Here is a 25,670-nt window from a genome sequence, read left to right on the forward strand (position 1 = left end):
CCTGAGGTCAGGCTTATGTTTCTTCAAAGGATGTAAATTTTGGTGTACTCTGAAAACCAGAGGCTGCTTAGATAAGGGTCTTGAAGACAATCATTGTGTACTTCCAACAGTAAAACGTAGTGCAAAGAGATGGTGCTGCTGCTTGGCCGTTGTGGCCTGAGGATCTCTTCGAGGTGGCTTTCTGGGCAGATAATGTGCATGTTATTACCAAGCTAAGAACTCTAGGCATTCAAACCATGCTCTGCTAGATGCTGGTTATGCGGTGCAAATAAACGGGATACCTTGCCTCCGAGTCATTGCCAGTTTGAGTACTTGTCTCAGCTCTCCTGCTGCTGCTGGGGCTGGTGAGTGGGTGAGCAGTTGTTGTTCCTGGGCTGGCAAAACCGCGATCTCTTTTGGGCAACGCCACTCACTGCAATTTCAGGTACCGCAGCTTCTTCCCTTGGGTCTGTTACTCATTTTTCCCATGCTTAACTTGGGACCAGAGTTGCACTTCTGGGGATCAACAATGACAACTTCAGCATCTCTGACTGCAGTTTGTGCCCTGCAGGACGTTTTTTGGGAAGCCTGTGGTAACAGCTGGTGAAAACAGCTCTCTGAAAAGTGTTATGCAAGTAGCATTAACTGCTGTGGCCTACAGCTGACAGAGGAATAAGGTTCCATAGGGAGAGGTAATATCAATTCATTATTTTCTCAACTGTTTCTCAAAAACCGAGATGAAGACAGGCTTGTTTTTTGTTGCAGTCTGGTGATTCACTAACGCTACCAGAGTGTGCGCGGTGTGAAAGCGCAGTCAGTGCTGCCTTCCTCATCCCAGCCTCACAGTCCAACTGGGCTGTTCTTGCTTGGTTAATCTTTCTCTGTAAACTAATTCAGGCCATGTTTATGAGGAGTGTTTCTACAGTCCTTGAACAGGTTGGCAGTCCGTTGGTACTCATTTGGCTTTCCAGAAAAACTGCAGTGTTTTCAGCAGTGTCAGCAGTATCTTTGAACCTGTCATTTGGGGTAGTAGTCTCCAAAAATGCTAATTTGGTGAGAAGGAATAATAACAATAATAACAGAAGCAAATCTTAAATTCTGTAAATGCAATCAATACCTACAGGGTGAGTTGGTTATTTAACTTTATTTTTAAAATTCTGTTTTGTTGGCATTCTGCTTTAACGCTGGGGTCCAGTGATGCAGCAGAGTTCTGCGGTCCCAGAGAGGAAGGGGCAGGAGGTACAGTGATTAGTGTCACATCCTTCTGAAAGTGATCTTCAAACACTGCAAGAGCTGTTCACAAATATGAATTTAACTTTAGCTTATATCTACACATGTCCCTACAAGTATGCAGTCTCAAAAACTATGGTTTTGGAGGATGCTGAGTTGAAGTGGTGGTTATCACTGCTGGTATCTTAACAATACTGTAATCCTCCAGACATACACTGAGTCTTTTGGGCAGAAAGCTGTGATAGGTAGAACAAAGAGCTTTTCTTATTTGTTTGTTTCTATATATATGTAATGCTCTAGCTTTATAGAGTTGCCGTGTTGCCATGTAACATTTCTCAAGCACATATTTTACTGCCCATACTGTTCTCTTGAGAATCTGGTCTTTCAGTGATGGCTTGCTGTGGGTGGCTCTTCTTTTTCTTTTTAAATACTGATACTGGAAGTCCTTTGGCTGACATGACTGTAAATGATGAGATTCTTTGAAACTCTCTCTGGGCATTTATCTTTTTATATTTTTTCTTTTCTTTTTTTCCTTCTCTGTAACTCCTTTTGTCTGTTTTTTTTCTTCATCCATACCTCTCCTATCAATTTGGCAGGCTTCATCTCTAGTAAGTTATAATGTCATCACTGTGACTGATTGGACATAGAACTGACAAATTTGTGCTGGATGTGTCCTATCCCTTCTTTCATCCAATGAGCTATAAACTATGGAATAGAAATCTCTCAAGGAGGAGTTTGGTTAGGGTGCAAAAACTATAAACCAGATTATTTTCTTTTTAATACTTAAAAACCTAAAAATCACTTTACTTCATTTAAAAAAAAAAAAAAATCAAATAGGCACCTAAACGGCATTCAGAACAGGGGCCTTTGTGCTTCTGTATTTCAGTTCTTCCATTTATAAAATGCAGCTCCAGGCTTGACAGCCTCATGGTGCAATAATGGGAGCTGCATAATTATCCCCCTGAAGAGCTGAGGCTGGTGGGATTGTAAGCATGGAATAATCTACTTTAGAATTTACCCTGGTAGCTGTCGTTGCTGAGAGGCTTTAATTACACTGTAATTGCACTGATAGATGATCTCCTGTCTGTACAGGAACTTCCTATTCCTGTTTTCCAAAAGGAAAGCAGCATCTTGACTCCTGCCTTTTGTATCAAATGCAGATAGAGTCACTCACTCCCCTTTGTACTGGGCTTGAAGTCATGAAGTGTAGACTTTTTGTACGGAGGTTTGTTGCATTTTCAAATGACAAAGACGTGAATGACAACCCAAGCAGACAAATCTGCAGTGGTGAAGGGGGTTTATGTAGCAATAACAAATAACTGTGAACTGGACACTGTGATGTCTGTAATGAACAATGACACCACTTCCCGTGAGGCAGAGAAGAGAGATGCATTTTTCTTGACTTCACACTCTTAATTACTGTGTTCTCAAGATGCTGCAATTCAGTGGATTGAATGTGTAATAAATATCTGTGATATCAATCTCATCAGAAGATTTATATTCATCTTGACATCAGTTGCAACACAACAGTATTGAGGGCAGATGTGGCATGGCTAAGCATCATTCTGATGTTAGTGACGCTGTTACTAACACAAGGATAGGTCTGTCTGTGTGACAGTCTGGGTGACTAGCGTGTGGATGGAGAAGTGGCCCAAGCTCCGTGTATTAGCAGGAGGAGATGGGGAGAATTGCCGCCCATTCATCTTCACAATTGCAGACTCCTTCATAGCTTCTAAGTTCAGCTGTAATTCAGGAAGTTCTCTGCATATCCTGCAGTTTTCCTAAGTAGCTTATTTCAAGTTCATTAGAGGACTCGTTCTAGCAGATAAATGACCTTGTCTTTGTTTCTTGCCATATAACTGAGAGCTTACAATACAGGGATTATAAATCGCAGGTTTCAGGTCCAGCAAACTCCTACTCCTCACCAGTAATAGCTGCCATGACCACATCAAACCTTCTACTTCAACACTGATTTGAAGTTCAGATGGGGTTGCTTCTACCTTCAGAGGTTGACACATGATGTCTGAGAGAGCGTGAAGAGTGCTGCTGACAGCTGCGTCCCCATGGCACAGCCGAGTTCTACAACTGAAGTAAAAATTGTCACCCACGCAGATTGCACGTTCTTAGAGCTGGTAGGAGACTGTCGAATGAATAAAGACCCTGTAAACCTTGTTACCTTCAGTGCAGAGAGAATTTTCAGAAGAAAGCTTAAAAGGTTCATGCATAAATCTCTTAAAACTCTTTAAATTTTACCAGCGTGTTGTATTTCACTATCCTCTCCATAAGGAAAGGAGAGCAAATAGAATAGGAGCAGGTTGTGTTGAATTACTGCAGCAGAAGAAAGTACTTAGTGTGACGGTGAGCTCGGGAGAAGACCTCACATGGGACAGATCTGTCCCATGGCTGTCTGGGGGAACAGAATGCTTTGGGTTGGAAGGGACCTTAAAGATCCTGTGTATGCTCTGTCCTCAATGCTGCTTTCTTTTTTGAGCCTGCTGCTCTCTGGAGATTTGAAAAGAAGAGCAGGATGAAGAGAGCACTGCCCTCCCAGGGGCTTGGGCAGCTATTTGGCAGCAGGGCAGTTTTCTCCACTGGGTGCAGGTTTGCCACATCTCCCCAGTATGGAAAGGAGCCAAACGAGACTGTGAAAAAGCTATCCCTGAAGCACATCACATGGAGAGGTGAAGTCACTAGAAGAGAAAGGAGATGTAATGATCCTGAGGGTCTTTTCCAACTTAAACGATCCCATGAGTCTACAACTGGCCCACAGCAGCAGCTTCATTTCATGCCCTGCTGTTTACCTGCTCGCTCCCCACGTCCACTCCTGGGCTCCTGCATGAAGGACAGGCAGAGCAGGGATGCTGCCAACACACATATGTGTGGCTGGCTTAGTTTGTGCTCCCTCTCCTCAGTGCAGCTCTCCACCAGTATATTCCTACTCCAAGGACAGTCCTACAGGAGAAAGGTACAGCTTGGTGCCATGTGTCACAAGCTTAGGAAAGCAGGGAAACATTCCAGTCCAACACCTTCCCCAAAAGATCACTGGCTCATATCAGTTTCGAGGATACAAGGCCTCTATGTCTTAGCCTGTTCATTACTCATATTCGGCTTATTCGAATTCATTAATGTGTGAAACCTCCATGCACGTGTCAGTGCTGTGTACCTCCAGTTTATGCCAGCACTAGCGGGATACTCAGGGATGATCCTCTTTATTCAGCATTACTGGAGGGAAAACAGCAATTTGGGGCCATTCATGTTATCCTGAATTTAGGAGAGTGACCTAAAATCACAGAAAACAAGGCTGAATCATAGACACATCATAGAAAATAGGACTAGAGGGAACCTTGGGAATGCGTTTAATTCACCTCCTGACTGAGGACACCTCTGCCTCACTCTTCTCCATGCAGATGCTTGTTCAGTCTGTTCCCCTCCAGCGATGGGGGTTCCCTTCCTTTCTGCAGGCATTCTGTTCCCATCCCTTGTTCTCCTGATGTCCAACTTGATTTTTTATATATTGTATTTAAAGCTGGTGATTTTTGTCCTAAAAACAGAATATTTACTTCTTCTCTTATCTACCCTTTAGGTATATTACGTATGTAAGGTATGTTAAGTGCTTCCCATCAGGACGGTTATGTGGCTTCTCACTCCTTCTAGACTAAAACTGTATTTTCTCTGGATCATGTTTTCTGGATTTCTGATCTTTCTTGTTCTCCTCTGAACTGACTCAGGTCCATTTGCATCTCATTTGAACTTCAGTGCCTGAAACTGAATGCAATGTTCAGATAAGTAGAAATCTGGTAAATATTTTGTCCTTTCTGTGCCCCTTTGTTAGAAAAGTATGAACTTGACTCATGTTCTACATAAACATGGAACTTTGCATTTGTCCTCATTAAAGTCATCCTTTTTTTTTTTTTTTTTCCCCCACACCATTTGTTGAAATTGTGAGTTCTGTCCATGCACACTGAAACATTACCTACAGATTTAGTAAACACACTGTACTTCTTCACTCAGATCTCTATTGAAACCATCAGGTAGTACTGGAACAGAACAGACTCTTGTGGAGAGCCCTTGGGGAAAGGGCCTGTGGTTTCTCAGAGAACAGTTTTATAGGTGGTTGTACAGCCAGATGTTTCATCAAGTCCAGGGGCAAATTGCTGAAACCTTTAATTATCAGTTGTGATTATGAAAGTTGAATTTTCTAATGTTAACATTTCAGAGAGGTTGCTTATCTCCCTTTATCATAATGTCAGTGTTGCTATAAACAGATTTTTTGAAAAACTCCAGTTGAGGTGCATCTTCAACACATCCTCCAAAGCACATCTCCAGACACTCTGTGTGTGACCTTCTGAGCTGAAAGAGCTGACTGGGATCCTCATCTGACTTCTCTCCTCAGCTAATGATGAGATTGCTCTGCATGAGGCTCTGCCAGCCTGCAGAATATGCCAGTCCTTTTGCAAGGGCTACTGTAAAAATAGTATATATTGAGGTTATAAGAATACAATTTTACCTTGAAAAACAAGGGTGGGCACTTCAAGCCTTTACGATGCTTATTAACATCCTTTTTTCTCCTTGTAAAGTTAGAAGTGGGATAGCAATGAAGAGGAAGAAATGAATCAACTTCAAACCCCACTGCGGTTTAAGCAGATTAGTTTTAAAGAATTACAGTCACCCTTTACAAGCATTGCTGGTGCTAGTTATAGACTGTATGGGCCTAACTGAAAGTTGCCTTTAACCTCATAAAATATGAAAGTAGACATAAAAAATACATTGTAGGATTGCATATGGGGCATATCTGATGAGGGCAGGCTGGCCAGCAGTGGAAGGCGTGCAGCCTTGTGGGACCCTCACCTGAGCTGGCTTGGGTCAGACCAGCCAGCACTAGGCAGGAGTGGATGGAGCAGTGGCCCCATGTCCTGTTCGCTGTTGTCTGCCCTGTGCAGCTCCAGGGTGGTGCAGAAAGAAGAATGTGAATGCTGCTGGCTCGCATTCGTGCTGTGATGTGCTTGTGATGCTGAACCAGCCTGAAGGGAACCAGCTTTTGCCTTGCACAGAGCAGTGTTTAGTGACTGCCATCATTCAAGCATGTTGCTACAAGCTTTGTAGGAGTTGCATGCAGCATAGTTTAAAAATTGTAGAGTAATCCATGCTTCTTTTGTGTTGATATTGGAAAAGCCTTATCTGACTATTAGTACAATGAATGATATAATTTGCTGTATTGTTTATGAAGACTAGTTTTAATATTATCAAAGTCTGTAGTGAAGAAGGATGTGAAACTGGTTCTGACATACAGCAAGGGACAATAGAGCTCGAATGAGTAACACAATCCTGTAACAGATCTTGTTGCAGTGTGCTAAGGGGAGGAACATGTTGTGTGTCACTTGTCATTTCTGTTCTAACCTCGTAATTCCTGTTAAACAACCAAACCTCATTCAAATGAGTACGGTGGACTGACTTTTTAAGGTTTTCATGTAGAAGCTGTTTTATTTTTATAGACTCTTTCTTTCTGAATGAAACTCGGTTTGATTTGTCCCATTAGGAACCCTATTATGTCCGTTGCATTAAGCCCAACGATAAGAAGTCACCACAGCTTTTTGACGAGGAACGTTGCAGGCATCAGGTTGAATACCTTGGCCTTCTGGAAAACGTGAGAGTGCGCCGAGCAGGATTTGCCTACCGCCAAACGTACGAGAAGTTTCTGCACAGGTAAGGAGGGGGTTGGCAAGCGACTCGTTTCAGCTTATTGCAAGACAGCTCGGGTGCTGGAACAATTTGGCTGTCTCCCCATGAGTGGACGTGAGTCTCAAGTCCTCTGGGCTTGTGATCCTCACTTTTGAGCATATGGGGTGGTAGTGTGTGTTTGTTTTAATATCTGACATTGGATACAATAAAACACAGGTCTAACAAGGACGCTGGCTGCTGTCTCATTTTGTGGCAGCAGATGTGTTTAGAGGTGTGTGCTTGGCACTCAGGCTCATCTTCCTCGTGCTAAAATTCATTTGCTGTATTAGTCTCCTCAGAAGGAATGTGTAATGAGGTTCTTCCCCAGAGCATAACCCTAAAACCAGAACTAATTAACTTCTGTTTTCTCTCTGAATATTGTCTAATTGTTGCAGTGAAAGAGACAGATGTTGTGTTTCTTGGGAAGTGCTTAATGGTGCACAGTGACATTATGCATGTGCAGGAGGAAACCTCTGGATTAAAAACTGGAAGTCTGAAAAACAGATAATAACATGACCCCATTAAAACATGTTTTGATACTCCTTGGCCTCTTTATTCCTAACAGACTTGTGACAAATGAAATGTTTTAGAGTGCAATTTGTTTTACAGCTTCATTAAATTAATATGGGTACTAAGGATCCATCCTCTTAAGATATTGAATTGATGTTTACTTTTGTTGAATCAAGTGAGGAAAAGTCCCTGAGAGAAGGAAAAAATAAAAAAAAAGAAAAAAGAAAAAAGAAAAAAACAGGCAGGTGAGATGTTGTATGTTGGAAACTAAGTGCTTTTGAAAGATCTTTTGCTATTCTCAGTGGAGATTTGCCTGGGTGTTTCACGATACCTGACACAGAACGAAAGGGCATGGCTTATCAAACACAGGCTGCAGTCTTGTTTACCAGTTCTCTTAAACATTATGCAGTGGTTAGTGCTTGCTTCTGCCCTCACATGTGGAATTTATTACAATTTACTCTTTAGATTTGTGTAATGACTATTAATATAAACAGCTGCTTTGCTTTTAAAGAACGCTTGATGAGCTCCTGTAATCTTAAAACCAGAAGTGGTTTTTTACAGCCAGTAAACAAAATTAGCACATGGCAACTGGTACAGCTTTCAGGCTACTGCAACATTTGTTCTGCCGAACCCTGGAGTAGGATTAAACATCTAAAGCGTAAGATATCAGACATTGTATTTGCATACCACAGTATTGCTCTGAGTCCAGTCTACAATGACTTTTCTAAATTAAAAAACAACAACAACAAAACTTCTGGCCTGGATGTTGTTTTTGTTTTGCTTTTGCTGAGGCATAATTCTTTGTTCCTTGTTTTTGAGTGAGACTTGCCCCTCTTAAAAGGGCTAGGAGATATGACTTGTATACAAGCTGCACATTTTTGGAATGGCTTTTGAACAGGGATCACAAGGCATTTCTATTCCTTTTCTTTTTAACAGACTTACTGGGAGACAGAGCATGGGGGAGTCTCCAAGCCCTTCAGCTCTGGACTCTTGCCCTGCAAGTGGGGCTCTTTTGAAGACAGATCTAGAGTAAGAGGGGATTTTAGGGTGTAACATAGTTGTCTGTTTGCCTACATTTATAAAAGTTCAGTCCTATAAATCTTGAAGCTTTCGTGATTTATGATCCCAGAACAATACCTATGTTTTGTTTTGCTGATCCCTCTGAGAGGGGACAGGAGATACAGACAGATATATCTGTATGTGTGTGCCTATTGATATATATGTATGTACATGTATATAAAAAAAATATTAAAAACTTTTCATAATAAAAGTGTGTGTTGCTATTTAGCTCTAAAATACCACAAGGTAGCTGATACTAACAGAAGGAAATGATGTGAAGCACAATTAAGACCATTAAAGAACGTCCTTTTCAACATTTCATTGAAATTAGGAGAATTCTTAGTTGAGCTCTGTGCAAACTAGTCTGCCCCTGCCAATTTGTAGAAAGTAAGATCATTTTTTGGTTGCACCAAGAGATGTGCTGTCACTTGGTAACTACATCTAATTGTGTTAAATGCACGCCAGGACCACCTGTCTTAAACAGCAGTGATACTTTTTTTTTTTTTTTTCTTTTGACTATATTGTCAAAAAATTGCTGAGTAGGTTTCAGAATGGGGTTTGTGTGGGGTAGGGGAAGAATCTGTGGGCACGGCTACATGCGAGTGTAGCCCAACACTCGGACCATGAAGGCATCCGTGTGCCTGCTTGCAGGCAGTGTTACACATAGCATGAAAACAACACCCAGATATCCATCAACTGCACAGCGGTGGGAGAAGAGAATGACCCTGCTTCACGTGCAGACTAAATATGTTTCAGCAAAGCTTTGTACTCGAGCGGCTCACTAGCATCTTGTTTTTAGGACAGCTGCGTGTGAATCCTAAGCTCTAGGAGCAGCCTCGTGCATGCTGGCTGTTTCTGCAGCTAGGCAGGGAAGGAGAAATGGATGTTTACTGTACAAGTAACCTTGAAAGCTGTCAAGATCTTTAGGCAAAAGGAGAGGGGAAGGGTTGTGGTGTCAGTGAGCAGCTTTATTCTGGGTTCTGCCTCGCTATAATTAGCAGCGAGGTCAGGACTTTGCCTTGCAGCGGCAGCCAGGCCATGCTGCGGGGAAGGGACTGGTGGCGCTGCGCGGGCCTGGCAGGAACAAAAGCGCCATGCTGAACACCGCTGGTCTCCCTGCTCACGGTCCCATTGTCTTGGGATGTCTTTAAATGAGACAGCCCTATTTCTGTTGTGAAGTAGGAAGATAATTTATTTTTTTTCCTTTGGCTGGGCATGTTTCCAGTTCCCTGACATCTCTCCCTGTTTTTTCTGGCCCCATCAGCTGAGCAGACCTGTTTAATAAAGTGTGGGTTAGCAGTGCCATCCCGATTGTCTTTTTTTCTTTTTTCTATTTTTTTCCTAATGTAAGTGTTTTGAGGTGGAAGATTTTCCCAGTGAATTAATTATTGTAGGAACGTTGTCCTGATGAGAACAGGAAAGAGAAACCAGTGTGAAATATTTATGTCCTGCGTGCATGTGCTTTTGAGAGAGGGAATGCTTTTGCCAGCCAAGTATAAATGCAGAATCTTCTGTTGTGAGTCTGAGTTTTTTTTATATGCCCGTTTTACTTATCAATGATCTCTGTTCTGTGTGCTGCAGCCCTCACACTGATAGGGTGCCCTGCTTAGGTGCTGTGCACACCTCCATTTTTTCCCCTCTTCAAAAGCTTATTCAGATAGGCTGATTTGATGAATGAAAGTGACAGTGTGGTATTTCCATTCAGGCTTATTTTAGTCTGTTTATCAAGCCCTTTAGTGCACCCACCCCCTTGTAAAAAGGTTTGTTGTTGTGGCCGTTTAAGAGTAGCTGAGAATTCTGAATGTCTAAGATATTGAGATTGATGGCTAACTTGCATCATGGGCTTTTAAATAGAGAAGTGGTTAAGATTGCTGCATGCATGTTTTATTTAGGACATGAATGTGGGTAATATAACAGTGAAAATGTCTATTGCATTTTTGATTATGTCCATAAATTATATGCAGAAAATTCAGTGTTGCTTTTTACAAATGTCTGTTCACGCAATCAGCACTTTGCAAGGATAGTAAATCCTACAAAGCACAGGTATTTTGAAATGATTTTTGTATTTGATTCATGGTTGTCTTAGTTCCAATCTGCATTCTCTCTCTTATTGTGAAAAGGGGTTTGGGAAGGAAGGACTAGAGTGAGTGGTTAAACAGTGATTACAGGCGGTAGTGTTGTTTGCACAAACCATGGCAGTCAACTGTCTGCTGCTTTGGTAAATAATGAAGTTTCTTAGAAATGGCTACAAAAATGATCAGGAACATTATCTGCAGAATTTTTAAATCTAGGTTTTCTGACTGAGTAGTTGATTACAGTTGATTCCTGATGTAGAATGTGAGCAAACCAAAGTTTTTCTTCCTTGAAACTTAATAATAAAAAAAAAAAAAAAAAAAAGTCAAATGCAGGGGGTGTGAGTAATGGAACTGCCAAGTCTTCAGGAAGACAGTGGCGAGGTTTGTCATGTCACATCAGTTCTGTGTTGATGAAGTGAGCTCCTCACAATAATTTCAGTGGCTCAGAATCATACCTCTTACATTCCCTTTCCATGTACTTTGGGTTTTGAGAGTAACATCTTTTACACAAAATGTCTGAAGCTCTTCTACCTGTAATCAAATAATTTTATTAGAATTATTTCTAAGATGTGCTGAAGGTTGGCTTTTTTGAGGACATAGATGGCAAGCATACATTTGTAAATATGTACCTTGCATACAAAGCATTTGTAAATTGTACCTTGTAATTCCAGGTACAAGATGATCTCAGAATTCACTTGGCCAAACCATGACCTCCCTTCAGACAAAGATGCTGTGAAGAAGCTCATAGAGAGTCATGGATTTCAGCATGACGTTGCTTATGGGAAGACCAAGATATTTATCCGTACGCCTCGAACATTGTTCACCTTGGAGGAACTGCATGCCAAGATGCTCGTGAGGATTGTCCTCTTCCTACAGAAGGTAAAGCTTAGTTTTACTGCATTAAAAAACTCAATTCACCTTCCTTAAAACCCCTTTGCTCTCTTTGCAAGTGAGCTCACAGAAGTGACAAGTCTGTACAAATTGTAGAATGCTGCAGTTTGAATACTGCTTCTTTTTTTTTTTTTAAAAAAAAAAAAAAAAAAAAAAAGCTCTTTCAGTAATACTGTGTAGCTGCATTAAAATCTTGATGCAGTATGATACACTGTGATCAGGAGAACTAGTAGCATTGTTGGATACTGTTTAAAAAAATAACTTTTTACGTAGCAAAAGTAGGCTGCTTAGACACTTGAAGGAACTTTTGTGGATAAATGTTGAGGAATGTTACATAAAGGATGTTGAAACAGGTTTATGTGCGGAAAAGCTTATCAGTGGATCCATAGCTGATGGCATACATCAGCTCTAATGATAAAGCTTAGAGGGGTGGAGAAAAGCAGGGAGAGGGAGAAAAAGGACAGGGAAAACTCTCCCCAGTGGCCTGGTAGGAAGAGAAGTGACAGGATCCCCAAATGAACATCCTCCGTCGGTGTCCTTGTAGCACATGGTCCCTTATCATATTTTTCCCATAATTGCATATTTTTCGTAAGGACCAGCTCAAACTCCCTATTTTTTTTTTCTGACAATCGTGTTATTGCTAACTGAGCAGAAAATGATCAGGGCAGATGCTCATGCATATTGGTTTATTAAGCTTTGTTCATACATGTCATTGAGTCTCCTAGTGTAAATCAAAAAATATAGCCAAGGGATAGAAAATGAGGGGAAAAGGACTGATTTGCACATTGGTGGCAATTTCTTCCCATGAGAACCTGCTATAACAGCAATATTGGGGTTTGCAGATGCAAGCCCGGAGAATTACATCACAAGAACACTGGAAACATTTGCTGCAGAGGCTCTGGAAAACACTGCCCCAGCAGCTTGGGTGAAAGGGTAGCAGAGTGACAAAGGGTAAGACACCTAAGGCACTGTGCAAGAGGACCTCTGCATGTTGCACCTTCCTCTGAACATGGGATTGAGCTTTAGCTCTTTCTGGCATTACCCTTAGGATAAATAATTTCACATTCTGTGACTGCAGGGCAAACGCGTTTTCAGACTTTGCTTATGAAGATATTCTTCTAAACAATGGGAATTGTTGTGACTTGGCAAACTCCTGAATCATTTAGGTGGTTTTAGGGACCACAACACATTGAAGCTGGCTTTGTAACTTCAAAAGCAACATATGCTGGAGGGGGAACAATACAAGAGCTGGTTTTAGTACTTACTCAAAACTGTGTTCTGTGTGAGTGTGATCTGTCTGGCAAAAGAGCAATGATTGCTGATTACTATAGCCACAGAGATGGTAGAACTGACTTTGTCCTAACTAACAGAGATTGCTGGTAGCTCAAGGTTTTAATATGTTTCTTAAGCGCCTTCTGAAACCCCTTTTACCTGTCAGAAACTGCTGATAGATGGGCATAAAAACTTCACATGGAAAAAGCCTGCTCTAAAGCTATGCAGTTAAGTTTGCACAGACTTTCTAAACCTGATGGGCTGTGTCACTTTGGGTAAAGAGTAAGACTCTGAAGGTAAAAAGTTAGCACCTACCACCTCTAATACTTTTGTGAAACTCTCAGGTTTGTTGCGTTAAAAATGTGCTTGTTCTCATTTGCCTTCTGGAAGGCAAAACAGTTTCACCAGTATGAAGGAGAAAATTGGAAGTCCTGGGTTGCATCTGTGTTGGTATTTGTTGTGCCAGATTGCATAGTGTATCTTTGGTGAGGAATTTTGTCAGTTTTGTATATGTATATGTGATTAGTTTTTCCGGAAATGTAAAGTTCAGACTGCTTAAATGGCAAGGGACCTGCCTTTTCTGAGCTTTGTGAGTCAGTGTTTTTTTTTTTTTTTTTTTTTTTTTTTTTTTTTTTTTTTTTAAGCAGTGTTCTCCTTGCCCTGTTGATGAGCTTCACCACAGCTTTCTTGGACTGCTCGTCATCTTCCAGGTGTCTTTCCTTGAAATGGCAGCACACTTTTTCTTGCTTTCCTTTTGGAGTGAAATGGGGCTGATCTGTGTGACCTTTAAGCCCTTTTCATACCCCTCTGTTAGATTTTTCTGGATAATTTGACTGCTCTTCAACTGTGCTCACTCTGGTTTCTTGGGAGGAGTTCCCCTGTCTGCAGCTGCTTTTGCAAGCACATTGGTGTTATTTGGGGCGTTCAGTGAGTTGTCTGGGTCATGCCACTGATCTGGAGTCTGTCTTTCTTCCCATGATGATGTGAGGCAAGCTAATGGCTTTCTTGTTGAATAAAGCTGCAGGGGGGACACCTTGCTCCCAAGTGACCTGAGTTTTCATACTAAACATCTGAGGAATTGAGAGGTGACCTTTTTGAAATTGAAAAATGCAGTTACTGAAGAATAATTTAAAAGACCAATCTGTGCTGTGAAACAGATGATGTCTCACTGCAAGGTGAGCCCTGAAGCTCTTCCTTCAGATAAAATCTGCTGAACAGCAAGAGGCACAGTTTTGACAGCAACATGTCTGGTTTTGTGCATTTCATGTTTTCTGTCGGTGCAAACTTCAATACTATCTATATAGTCTGGGCTGTCATCTGGACTGGCTTCAGCAACCTTGGAGGGCTAAACATTTCTAGGAGGTAAATACCCCATGAGGAGTAACAGGTGAGCTCTGGCTCTCTGAGGGATGTTGCTGTAGTGGTGTTGTATGGCATCAGGTATGCTGGTTATGTATAGCAGAACTGTAGTGCTTCTGGGTTTTCTCTTGTTGGGACAATCAGCAGAGCAACAAAAGGTAAATTCCTGTTGGACATTGACCAATGGCCCACAAACCTCCCTCCTCTTCTTTTTCCTCTCCCTGAGTACAGCAGGACTAAGACAAGACTCTCTATGGAGGTGTATTTCTGTTCTGCCCAAAATACTGAAATAGGACAGGTGGAGTCACCATCTTGTTTTTTCCTCTAGTGAGATTCTAATTTGCCCAATGAAGATTTGCAGGGAAAAGATAGGGTCCTTCTGAAGTGCTAAAAGTACTGAAAAGTTTGTACTAAAAAGAAAACTGGATGTCCATAGCTCCTTTCTGCAGCTTAACCCTGCTGTGGTTCACTTGGATTTCTGCTTACGCTTCCTGGATGTTCTTCAACCGTGTGGTAAAGTGCTTGCGCAGTGGTGGAAAGCTGTTTAGAGTCCTGGAGCTTGCAACTAAAGACAAGAAGCTCCAGTGAAATCAGTAAAAGCTTGCTAAACAGCTCATCCACAAAAGAGCAGGTGTTGGGTTGATGTTTATGGGTATGTAATGGTACAATGTTAAATCTGTCTGGAAAATGATGTTTTTTCTTCCATTTTCTATATTTCTCTTACTGTTAGATTTCATTCTCTGCTCTATCAAATCACTCTTGTTATTGCAACAGCCGTGTTCTGCTACCAGTAGATGGGGCAGTTGCAGACTGGCAGTGCTGAAAAAGGAGCAATCAACACAATAACAAACAAAGTATGAGGATTTTAAGAGGCCTTCCTGATGCTCTGAAAACATCAAGGCAATCTTGCCTGTGTCTTAGTTTTTGTTTGCAATTGGCTTTCAGTGGTTCATGAAAAACTCACAAAAATTTAATTATTGATGGTTTTTTCCCTACTTTATTTTTGCCTATAAGCATCAAAGGCTGAGTAAAGCAAGCTGTGATAATTCTGAGAATCACAAGATTAAATCTGAAAAGAAAGGAGATGAACTTGATTAAAAATATACAGAGTTTTCTGTTGTGTTGGAGCTACTCAAATTTGAATTTAGCAAAGGAAAAGACAACTGTAGCTAAAATGTGGTGTTGTGACAATAAGCACTTGTGTGATAAAAGCTGAGGGGAAATGTAAGGCGTAGCTTTAAAAGCAGCCGATCACAGGCTGGGGTCCAATAACATTTTTCTTTGCATAGGAAGGATTTTAAATGACAGAAGAATCTGCTGATAGCAATTCTGTTTCTTGGTTGTTTTAAATGTACATCTTCATTTCTAATTATATATATTATGTGGTTTATTGCTCCCATATAAAACCTAAGGCTTTCAGAAAGATTCTGTAATTATCTTAAGAGCTTCATCATGTGAGTAACCCTTAACCCTTAAAATAATGCTGGTTCTTTTGTTTAATAATGATAAGAATTTGCTTCTTATGAGTTTGGTTAAATGGAATTAAAACAGCCTTCCAGTTTAAGTAGATAATTTTGCTTTCTTTTGTTGTATGTCTTCTGAATGTCTTCTCCTTAAGCTTTAACTCCCCTTTTTCTTCTGTAATAAAATGTTAGTGGGATTCCAGGCTATAATTTTATTTCAGTCCAAGTCAGGAAGCAGATGTGATGTGATTTACCTGTGGCAACTTGCTGGCTCCGGCAGAATTTAGCGAGTGAGAGCAGTCCGGTATCAGAAAACCGTTATGGCAGGAGAGGCATTGCTGTCTGAGTCAACTTGGATGGTCATTTTAGAAGCACTAGATGCAAGCATCAATTCTTTTTATGTGGCACATTTGAGTTTATTTACTATACCTGTGGTCTTGCCATCTATGATCGTCTTCATGAATGCAAACGGGGAAAGCTTTAATATTAATAATAAAAATATTATATATATAAAAAAAAAAAGCTGCCATAAAACTCAGTTGCTTTTCTGCCCTTGGAAGCATTCCCACATATTCATTAGCTTTGTAAAACAGTGCTTTGTTCAAGAAGAGAGCCTAGCCAGCCAGCACGTGCAGTATGCAAAGATGATGTATCTTGTCAATATAATTTAGAGCACTATTTCGGTGTAATTTTATCAGGCCAGTACAGCTGCATATGATAATCACTTCACTAAATCTTCACTGCTTAATGCAGAGGAAGCGAGAATTGTTCTTGCACTACAGCCCAGCACCTACCCGGACACAAATCCTTGTGCACGGCCGCCCTCTTGAAGCAGGAGGAAAACACAGCTGGCAGGAGGCTTCTGGCTCTGCTGTGTGCCGGGGATGTGAGCACACCGGGGAGGCCGTGCAGCGGGACAGCCACATCGCTTTGGGCACCCGCGGCCCATCCCTGCAGCTGCCATGGGTGCGGAGCAGCAGAAGGAGCCGTGGCTGATTTGCTGGAATTTAATGTCACACCTTCCCTTTATTCTCCATCCCCATGAGCCCTTGAGCACAGTTTGCTAGGAAACGTTAACAACAAAGGGAAGCTTTCACTCGACAAGGAAGGTATTTTCACGTCAGATTATGGATTGGCAGTGGTAATCTGATGAGGGCTTCTGTGCAGTGACCCAAATAAAAGGTGATGTGGCGCATTTGCCATCCAGACTCAGCATTTACCATCTTGAGGGAATGTGTGTGTGAAGTTTTGAATGTAAGTGGAATATACCTGTGGATTTGTGCCATGGTTGGGGACTTTGATCTAGAGAGACTTTGGCAGGGAGAAGCTGTGAAAGGAGATACTCTATCTGCGTCCAGAGGAGGAGCACATGGGAGCTATGAAGGACCAAGATGAAGGACTGGGTGTCTCTGCTGTGCTGACAGTGCCACGTGCCAGTATGGCCAAGCTGATCTCTTATCTGGCTGATCCCACCGCTTCTCCCATGCTGTGTGCCTCCCTTGCACTACGTCGCTTGTCTGCAACCAGTGAATGCATGGAGGGAACTCAGACTCAAAAAAATAGAACAAAGCAAATCAAAAAACCAACACAAAAACAAAGTGAAAAAGAAAACCCCACCCCACCCCCCCAAAACACACACACACACACAAAGAAATGTCAAGGGACTGTTTTCTGTCAGTTGTTGAGCTCCACAACCAGCTCACTGTCCTTCAGATGAACATCTGTGCTGGCAAAAAATGAAGTCAGGGGCATGCCTGCTGGGGAAAGCAGAGAGGGGAAGAGTTACAGGATACAACCCCGTCAGCAGCAGGTGCAATGGGGCACCTGAATACTTGCTTACCGTCTCTTTACCTTGTCCAGGAAATGCTGTGAAAAAAACGCTTTAATCTAAATAAATGAAAATATCCATTTATTGTTTAGCAAGGGAGAAGAAGAGAGCATATTGGGTATGTGCATCAGTATTTAAAAATATGGCCCAGCAACATATGGATCATTGGGCAGCTGCCTAAGTTTTGAGACCTTGAGCTTCATGGCTGCTGGGGTCGCCAAACTTCCCTGCATGGGGCGGGGGGGGGATAAAATAAATGAATAATAAATAAAAAGCCTTCCCTGAGTATATTGCCAGCATCAGAGAACACATTGGTGAGTGCACGAACTACTTCAGTGAGCTTAATGAGAAGCACAGCGCACAGCAGCAGAGCAGGTAGCTGTGCCATTCTGTAAACCCTTGATCTTGGTCTTCTGCTGTTTGCAGTGCTGCTTGTATGTTCTCCTAAATGACTGCTGCAAAGGCAGCTGTAGTCTGCACTTAGGTGTGAATGCTTCCAACTGCTGCCTCCAGCCTGCATCGGGTTTTACTTCTCCGTGTCAGGAGGACTTTAAGAAATCTTGATTGCAATGATGGATCAGAGGAGGTGGGGGATGCTGGATCTCTGTGGCCCTCTGGAATACCAGTCTCACTCAGACGGGGCTTTTTCTTTCCTTTTGAATGAATTTCTTTGAGCAAACACCTCTGCAGTCCTTTGTTTATTAAGCAAATATATTATGGTCCTGATCTTGCAAATTGAGCATTTCACATTGTAACCCTGCCCTTTCGTGGTTTTTTGGTTTTTGTTTTGTTTTGTTTCATCCTCATTTATGTATATCACAAATTTGGAAGACCAGATTCTGCAGCCATTGCCACTGATGCATCCTTGTTGTTTTCATGGAAGGGAGTAATTTTCTGTTGTGCCTCAACTTTTCATTTTTGACAAGGTGCTGATCTGCACCTCAGCATGTCTTTAAGCCTTGTTTGAACTATAAAAATAGTGCCAGTGTGGTGTACTTGATTAAAGTGCAAGTGAGCCCAAATAGCATTTAGTAAACTGAACTTAGAAAATATCTTAAATTAACAGTAGTAAAAATACCAGTATCATGTGAACTGTGCCTATAATAAGGTAAAGATGCACAAATTCTGTGTATATCTTCTTCCCTAATAGGACACTGCAGTATAAATCACGGTCCGTCTGAGGGAGTTTACCGCATTTTCACAGGGATGGGTGCTGAGCTATTCACATTGGTTATGGGACTTTGGGACAAAAACAAGCATATGGTGATTGAGCTGTGTTTACTGAAGTGTTTCTGGAATTATTCTTTTCACCACAATTAATACTGTCCTCCCTAGCAGAGATGCATGTTTTAATGGCATTCCTGTTCTTTAGACAAAGGTAAGTCAAATTTGCTAGGTCTGTATGGCTCCATTTTGTCTGTGTCTGCTCTTTGTTCTGGGAAGGCTTGTTAACAGAGCAGTTCTGTCACAACCTCAGAAACATAGACAGAGCATAATTCTCAGCCGCCTCACTAAATAGATGTAGATTTTAAACCGTAGCAGCTGCTGTGTGGCATCAGAGTGAAAGTCCCTCTGGAGTACAGTCATGTCTCCAAGAGGGACTGCAAGCAGTTGCCTCAGGAGGACAGTAGTCCGGCTAAAATGTTTGTTGTACCTCTCCTTAATGCTTTCCAGCTTCTTTCAGCCATTTGGACTTGGAATGACCTAAACTGGATGCGTTTGCTTTGAATTTAATAGCACACAGTGGATTTCTCTTCCTTGAACTTGTCGTCAAACAAGTGCCACCAGCTTTTGGGTTTTGTAGCTGTCTTTGGCAAGCTCAGCTAACCATTGCATGGGGAGAGCTGTCTTGCTTTCTTCTGGTCCTTGCATCTCACAGTTTCACTTCATATCCACTAACTGCAGCACTGATGGGATGTGTGAATAGCTTGTCCTGTGGTTCTGTGCACATCTGTTACATCCCCTTAGTCATCTTTTCTCACAGAAAGGCATTCTAACTTAACTTCTCCATGTTTAGATGTTCTGTGCTTTTGCCTGCTCTTGAGGTTCTTACCCCCCAAAAATCATGAAAAGTCATGATTTTGCTATATTCAGTGTGAAAAACTCTACCTTGAAGGGACAAGAGAAGGTTGCTGCTGTCCTCTAATGACAGCAACATTTTCCTGATGATTGCAAGTTTCTGTGCTTCGCTAACACAGGAGCTTTGGCAGTTCTCTTTGTTCTTAGAAAAGATCTCTGCTCTCCCAACATTTTCCTTCCCTGGTCACTACCAGAGGCAGGAGAGCGCAACAAGTAAGGAGTAACAGGGTGTGCTTTGTCACCACGGCAGGACCACTGCAAAGGACACCAGGTGGATGCAGCAAGCCCTTACAAGTAGAATGGCAAGGAGGCTTCTGGAAGCTTTCAGGCTGAAGAACCACCACAGTCTGGGGTTCAGGCTGGGCCTCGAAGGAAGGTGGGCACAGCAATATGGCATTTGCTGGAGTCATTGCTGAGCAGCATTGCTGAGCTGCAAAAGAAACCCAAACCTGCTGTCAGTGCTCCTCGTTTCATCTGTATGCATGTCTCACATGTGCTACTTGCTTATAACACTGTTCCTTTGATATTTTTTATATTTATTGCTGGACACAGTCTTGTTAGTACAATCTAATTAATCTGAGTGTGACCCTTCTCTCTTTTCTACCTAGTGGGATATTGTTTCTATTAAGTAGAGCAATAGAATGAGCATTGTTCAGCTGACTCATGTGAAAAGAGAAAATAGCATTTAGTAAATTAAGCAGCTCTTCCCACTTGCTGTTTATATGCTCTGTAATGTGATCTATGAGAATGGGGAGGCTTTGATTTAAAAACATTTGCCTCAAACCTCCTATGGGATCTGAATTTACTTGCATCGTGAAAATGCAGATCACAAATTGTGGTGTGCGCAAGTACCCGGTGGGTGCTGGGTGTGTATATTAGCCATTCCATCATATCTGTGCTCTGCAAGGAGATGACCCCTTTCAAAAGCAATCAGGAATAGTATAATTAAAGCTTGCTTCTGATTTGAGCATTTATTCAAACTGCCATGCCTCAGAGGACCTTGTGGCAGAACTGCATGCAGGGTCTGTGCTGCACTATTGACTTAAATATTTAATAACCCTTCCTGTTTGAGATCCTTCAAAGCTCTGCAGAAAGGTTCATGTCTGTGTGAATTTCTAGCTAGGTTTTGTTTTATTCTTTTCAGTTTGGATGCCTGGAGGGCAGCTTGTGCTAGGGCAGCATGAAATATTGATCACGAAACAGTTCAGCCTAGTGCGAAGGAGGCCCAGTGGGAGGAGGTGTGCTGTGTTACAGCAAGCATGAAATAGTTTTCCAAGGTTTAGTTAGTTGCAACACTGCTCCAAAATATAACACCAGTGTTTAATTTATAAGAGCTTGGTTTAGTTTCTGAATTCTGGGTATTTATTTGCTTGCTCGTGTGTTTAGATTGCATGCTGTGTGTTTTTTTTCCTATATTTGCAGAGATGGCAGCGCTTAGGTCAAGTCTAGATTATCCTTTTTTTTCCATGGAAGAACTGATGACCCTATAATATTTGGTTTGATGCATCATTTTTTCTGCTAAGATGATGGTCTTAATCTGTAGTATCTTTATTTAATCTTAGAAACTTTGGTGTAAACGCACAGAGTTTATGAGCTGCTTTTAAAGGTATGTCCAGATCTCTTTTTCATTCATTTGAATTTTAATTTATTAAATTTTACTCAAAACCATGTGAATTAAACATACTTCAGAAATGACTTCAGCACTTCCCATAAGATAAGATACAGCTGTTGGTTTGGATGAATGCTCAGTTTCTTTTTGTGCAAGTCCTGCTTTCCAAAGCTACCAAAGGAGCTGCAGCACTGGGAGGAGGGTGATGATGGGATCACCAGGAACCCAGGGCTGTGCAGGAAAATTTCCTGGTCTGGTGTTTTTCATGACCACTGAACACTTCTGCCTCCCTGGTTGTAACTGAAGGGGTGTAAGGGACTGTGGCAAAGGAAAGCAGCAAGAAACTGGGAGGAGCTGAGGAGCTGTTGACTCTTTCGAGGGTGGAAAGGGCTTGCAGAGAAGTCTGGACAGATTGGAGAGCTGGGCAATCACCAGAAATGTGAAGTTTAACAAGAGCAAGTGCCGGGTCCTACACCTGGGACGGGGCAACCCTGGCTATACGTACAGACTGGGTGACAAGATGCTGGAGAGCAGCCCTGCAGAGAGAGATCTGGGGGTTGTGGTTCGTAGCAAGCTGAATGTGAGCCAGCAGTGTGCCCTGGCAGCCAGGAGGGCCAACCATGCCCTGGGGTGCATTGAGCACAGCATTGCTAGTCAGTTGAGGGAAGTGATTGTCCCGCTCTGCTCTGCGCTGGTGTGGCCTCACCTCGAGCACTGTGTGCAGTTCTGGGCACCACAGCATGAAAAGGACATGAAACTGTTGGAGAGTGGCCAGAGGAAGGCTACAAAGATGGTGAAGGGCCTAGAGGGGAAGATGTACGAGGAGCGGCTGAGGTCACTTGGCCTGCTCAGCCTGGGAAAGAGGAGGTTGAGGGGAGACCTCAGCTTCCTCACGAGGGGGAGTGCAGGGGCAGGCACTGATCTATTCTTTTTAGTGACCAGTGACAGGACCCAAGGGAATGGTGTGAAGCTGAGGCAGGGGAGGTTCAGGCTGGATATCAGGAAGAGGTTCTTCACCGAGAGGGTTGTCACACGCTGGAACAGGCTCCCCAGGGATGTAGTCACGGCACCAAGCCTGTCGGAGTTTAAGAAGTGTTTGGACTGTGCTCTTAGTCACATGGTCTGAATTTTTGGGTAGACCTGTGTGGTACTAGGAGTTGGACTTGATGATCTTTGTGGGTCCCTTCCAAATCGGGATATTCTATGATTCATTTCACTGGAAGCAGCCACAGAAATAAATACCCTTTAATGTTCAGGAATTCTGATGGAATTTCTTGTGTTGTTCAGACTTTATTTTCCAACCTCCTAGGCTATAGTCATAATTTCATTTTCCCTATTAATCTGTCTTTGCCTGGCCTTAGGAGGACAAGCATAGATAGCAGAGATAGTGAAAGAGAAGTGAAGGGTGGGGAGTGGATGGGTGAAGGGGTAGGGAGGGGGAGCTTAGGTACTCTTTTCCTTTCCATTTTGGAGCCAACACTGACTGCTGGTTATTCCCCTTCCTGTACCCAACTTCTGCCTTGTCTCCTTGGACACCTCTTCTTATAGAGGATAATCTCTTTCCTGCCCAATTGCTCTTGTTTGGTCACTAGGCACTGCACTAATTGACAACAAAATTGATTTATTTTGGGTCTGATCTTCAGTTTCTCACTTTGAAAACTGTCATCAGCCTTTTCCGCAAGCCTGGCTTCCTGTGGGTTTGTCCCCTACTGCTGACATCCCACCGTGATGACAGTCACAGTTTTTTTCTTGTGATCACTGCCAGTACTCTCCCATCCTCCTCATCATATCCTCCACTCCATCCCTCATTTCCTTCACACATCTCCACCATCCTCTGCCCCCGAAATACTGCCAGATCCTTCTCGTATCCTCTACCAGTTTGGCTTGGTATGCAATCTCATGTGGTTGTGCCTGGCTAGGAGCTTCGCGTGTGCTGGTTGGGATTTGGAGATCGGACAAAGCAGATGGCTCTTGAGCTTGTTCTGAAGCATTTCCAACAATGTCACTCTAATTTGAGGCTCCCTCTACCCTGCTGTTGATTTTTCCTGAAAGATGTATGGACTTGCCTCTTTTGGTCTCCTGTTCCCCTGTCAGATTTGGCTGAGGCTGGCTAGAGAGTCAGAAGACAGCAGGGCAATCCCAGGAGGTCAGCCAGGGACAGGGTGATCTGTAGTCTCCTTTTTATGGGAAGCCAGGTTAACGAGAAGTTAAAGCCACAGAAAGGTGGCAAAGTATCATTTTATTCTTGCCGGTAGGAGGGGTGATAACTGCACACTGTGATTCTCAGACTTGGTTACTCTATCCTTGCAAGATTTGCTAAACACGAGCGCTGAAAATACCTGCTTGCTGGTGTGCAGCTTTGCTTTAGGTTCAAGCTGAGAGCTGCTCACTGGTTGGAAATTTCAGAAAGGTGACGCATGTCCTTTTTTGAATCCTTTCTGCAGTACATACGAATATGACTTGGACAATATCTTGGGTACAGAGGGCTGGAAAGAAAGAAGCTGAATCCTGGCTGCACAGATCTTTCTGTTAGGTTGTTGGCACCTTGATCCACATATTTGGCCATGACTTTACCATTGTCCTCCAGCATGTAACAGAAATGCGACGTTCGCAACATGAGAATCTGTGCATAATATCTACCAAATGGCATGATAAACTTAGCCCTGGAAAACTGATTCAAAAAAAAATACAGTGCTTAATGCTTTTGAGTAATGAACTGGAGGGAAGAGAGAAAAGAATTGAGATGGTACAGTGTGTTGTTATTCAAGCCTTAGGAGGGTATGTGCTAGTAGGAAGCACTCCAGCACCCTGGTTGCATTTGCACATGGTTTGACCCATTGCTCACAATGCTGAGCACACAAAGTGGCTGCTGAACAAAGGCTTTGCTTCCATGGCCTGCTAGCTTGTAGGTGTGAAGGGTCTGTGTTTCTGGAGGAGACCAGTTAATCCATCAGGCACTCTGCTTGTGTTGGCACTTCAGCATTACTGGCTGCCTTAAGCAGAAATGAGCCCGGTGGTTAAAAGAAAAATGCCAAGCCAGAAAAACAATTTATATATCTATATCTCTATATATATAGATATATACACACACACACATATATATATATTCTGTATCCCATTTCCTGGAAGAAGTTTGTTCCTATCTTTGGCTTTCTCCTTATTTTTGGGAGGGGCTGCCATTGTGGCTATTAGGAAGGTCCTTACTAGGAGTGAGATTTTCCAGTTATGACAACTTGATTTGAGGACATGCTTTTCATTAATAGTTTACTGTTTGCATGTTGCCAAGGGGCATGCCTCGGCTGGATAATTGGATTTGGAAGGCTAGTGTTTGTAGCAATTGTGACACTTCTTGCTGTGAAGCCAATTTCTGGAGCAATGCAGCTGATACAACATTGGGGCAATCTGTTACAGAGTCTTTGTTCCATGGATGTCTGGCTGGTGTAAAAAATAACCACAGCAAGAGAGTCTTTCCTCAAGAGCATGCCTACCTCAGCACCAGGAAGCAAAATTAAGACATTGTTCTGTATCTAAAACCAAATCAAAATGTTTTGGAGAAAAAATGACAGAAGTGGAACTCTGCAAAGTCCTTACCAGCTTATGCAAATTTAATTTGTATGTTATTTTCTTGTGATCCTTTATGAAGTTCAGAAGGCTGATTAGCTGTGACCAAGCACCCATTGTTTCTCATTTCTATTCTTAAAAATCTGAACTTAAAAATTAAGAAGTTGGTGGTTATTGTTTTTTCCAGTTTATCTTGTCTGCTGTCTGTATATACTTTGCAGGACCATTTTGTGACACTTCAGTCTATGCCTAAATGCCTCAATCAAAAAAAATATATATGCTGCTTAGTTGTTCAGTTATTTTATCCTAGTTGCTGATTCTGTCAAATTCACGCCGTTTCTGAATCTGATGTGTGCTCAATCATAGAAATCCTAGGTTTAAATCAGCCTTTGACACTTTGGGTAAAATGCAGGCCCTGTGCAAGTCAGTTTGAACTTGTGGCTTCAGGAAGCCTTGAACTTCTCAGGATCTCTGATGCTTTTTAAATACTAATGTTCTTGTTTGTGATATTCAAGCTGTGTAGATCAAAACCTACAATTTTAATTGTACACTAAAAGGGACTACTAAGAACAACATATTTTATGCAGAGGATGCTGCTTTCCCTCACTCTGTCTAATGATTTCAAAGCATAAATAAGGAAAATATTAGGTACTGTTTTGACACTCTCCTATATGCACACGCTGTTGAGATTTTCAGTACCAGTCCACGCTGTTCATTGTTGAACTTGCTCTTTGTCTTACTGCTAGATTTATTTGGCTAGTCAATAAAACATTGTGCTGTTTTTGTTGCTGTTGTTACAGGGTCTGATTTTAGTGCTTCCTGCTCTTACCTCTCCTTTTGCTCTCCCGAGTCTTGCATCACCTTCCCAGCTCTTCTCGAGCGCTGAAATGATGCCCACATCTTCCTTAGGGGAGTGGCTCCTGGCACCGGCTGGTGTCTGGAGCCTGACAAGAAGCATGGTGCCTTGGGTCACCTTATATGTGTTGACTTGTTCTGTTTGTTGCATGCTTCATTTCCTTCAGTCCAGTTCTTTCCAG

General features: G+C 42.3%; 1 protein-coding gene across 7 annotated transcripts in view; it reads left to right on the forward strand.

The window, feature by feature from the left end:
- The window catches only part of MYO1D (myosin ID), a 157,564-nt gene that overhangs the window by 55,943 nt on the left and 75,951 nt on the right, over positions 1 to 25,670 (forward strand). For 6 of the 7 annotated variants that reach the window (XM_035347447.1, XM_035347449.1, XM_035347448.1 and 3 more), the window contains exons 15-16: positions 6,746 to 6,912; positions 11,243 to 11,450. In XM_035347447.1, coding sequence (XP_035203338.1) covers positions 6,746 to 6,912; positions 11,243 to 11,450 — 375 coding nt within the window. Of the gene's footprint in view, positions 1 to 4,937; positions 6,186 to 6,745; positions 6,913 to 11,242; positions 11,451 to 25,670 lie in introns of those variants that run through there. The other variant, XM_035347453.1, reaches the window with a different exon arrangement.

Source organism: Oxyura jamaicensis, chromosome 27 (assembly GCF_011077185.1).
Source record: "Oxyura jamaicensis isolate SHBP4307 breed ruddy duck chromosome 27, BPBGC_Ojam_1.0, whole genome shotgun sequence".
Taxonomy (NCBI): domain Eukaryota; kingdom Metazoa; phylum Chordata; class Aves; order Anseriformes; family Anatidae; genus Oxyura; species Oxyura jamaicensis.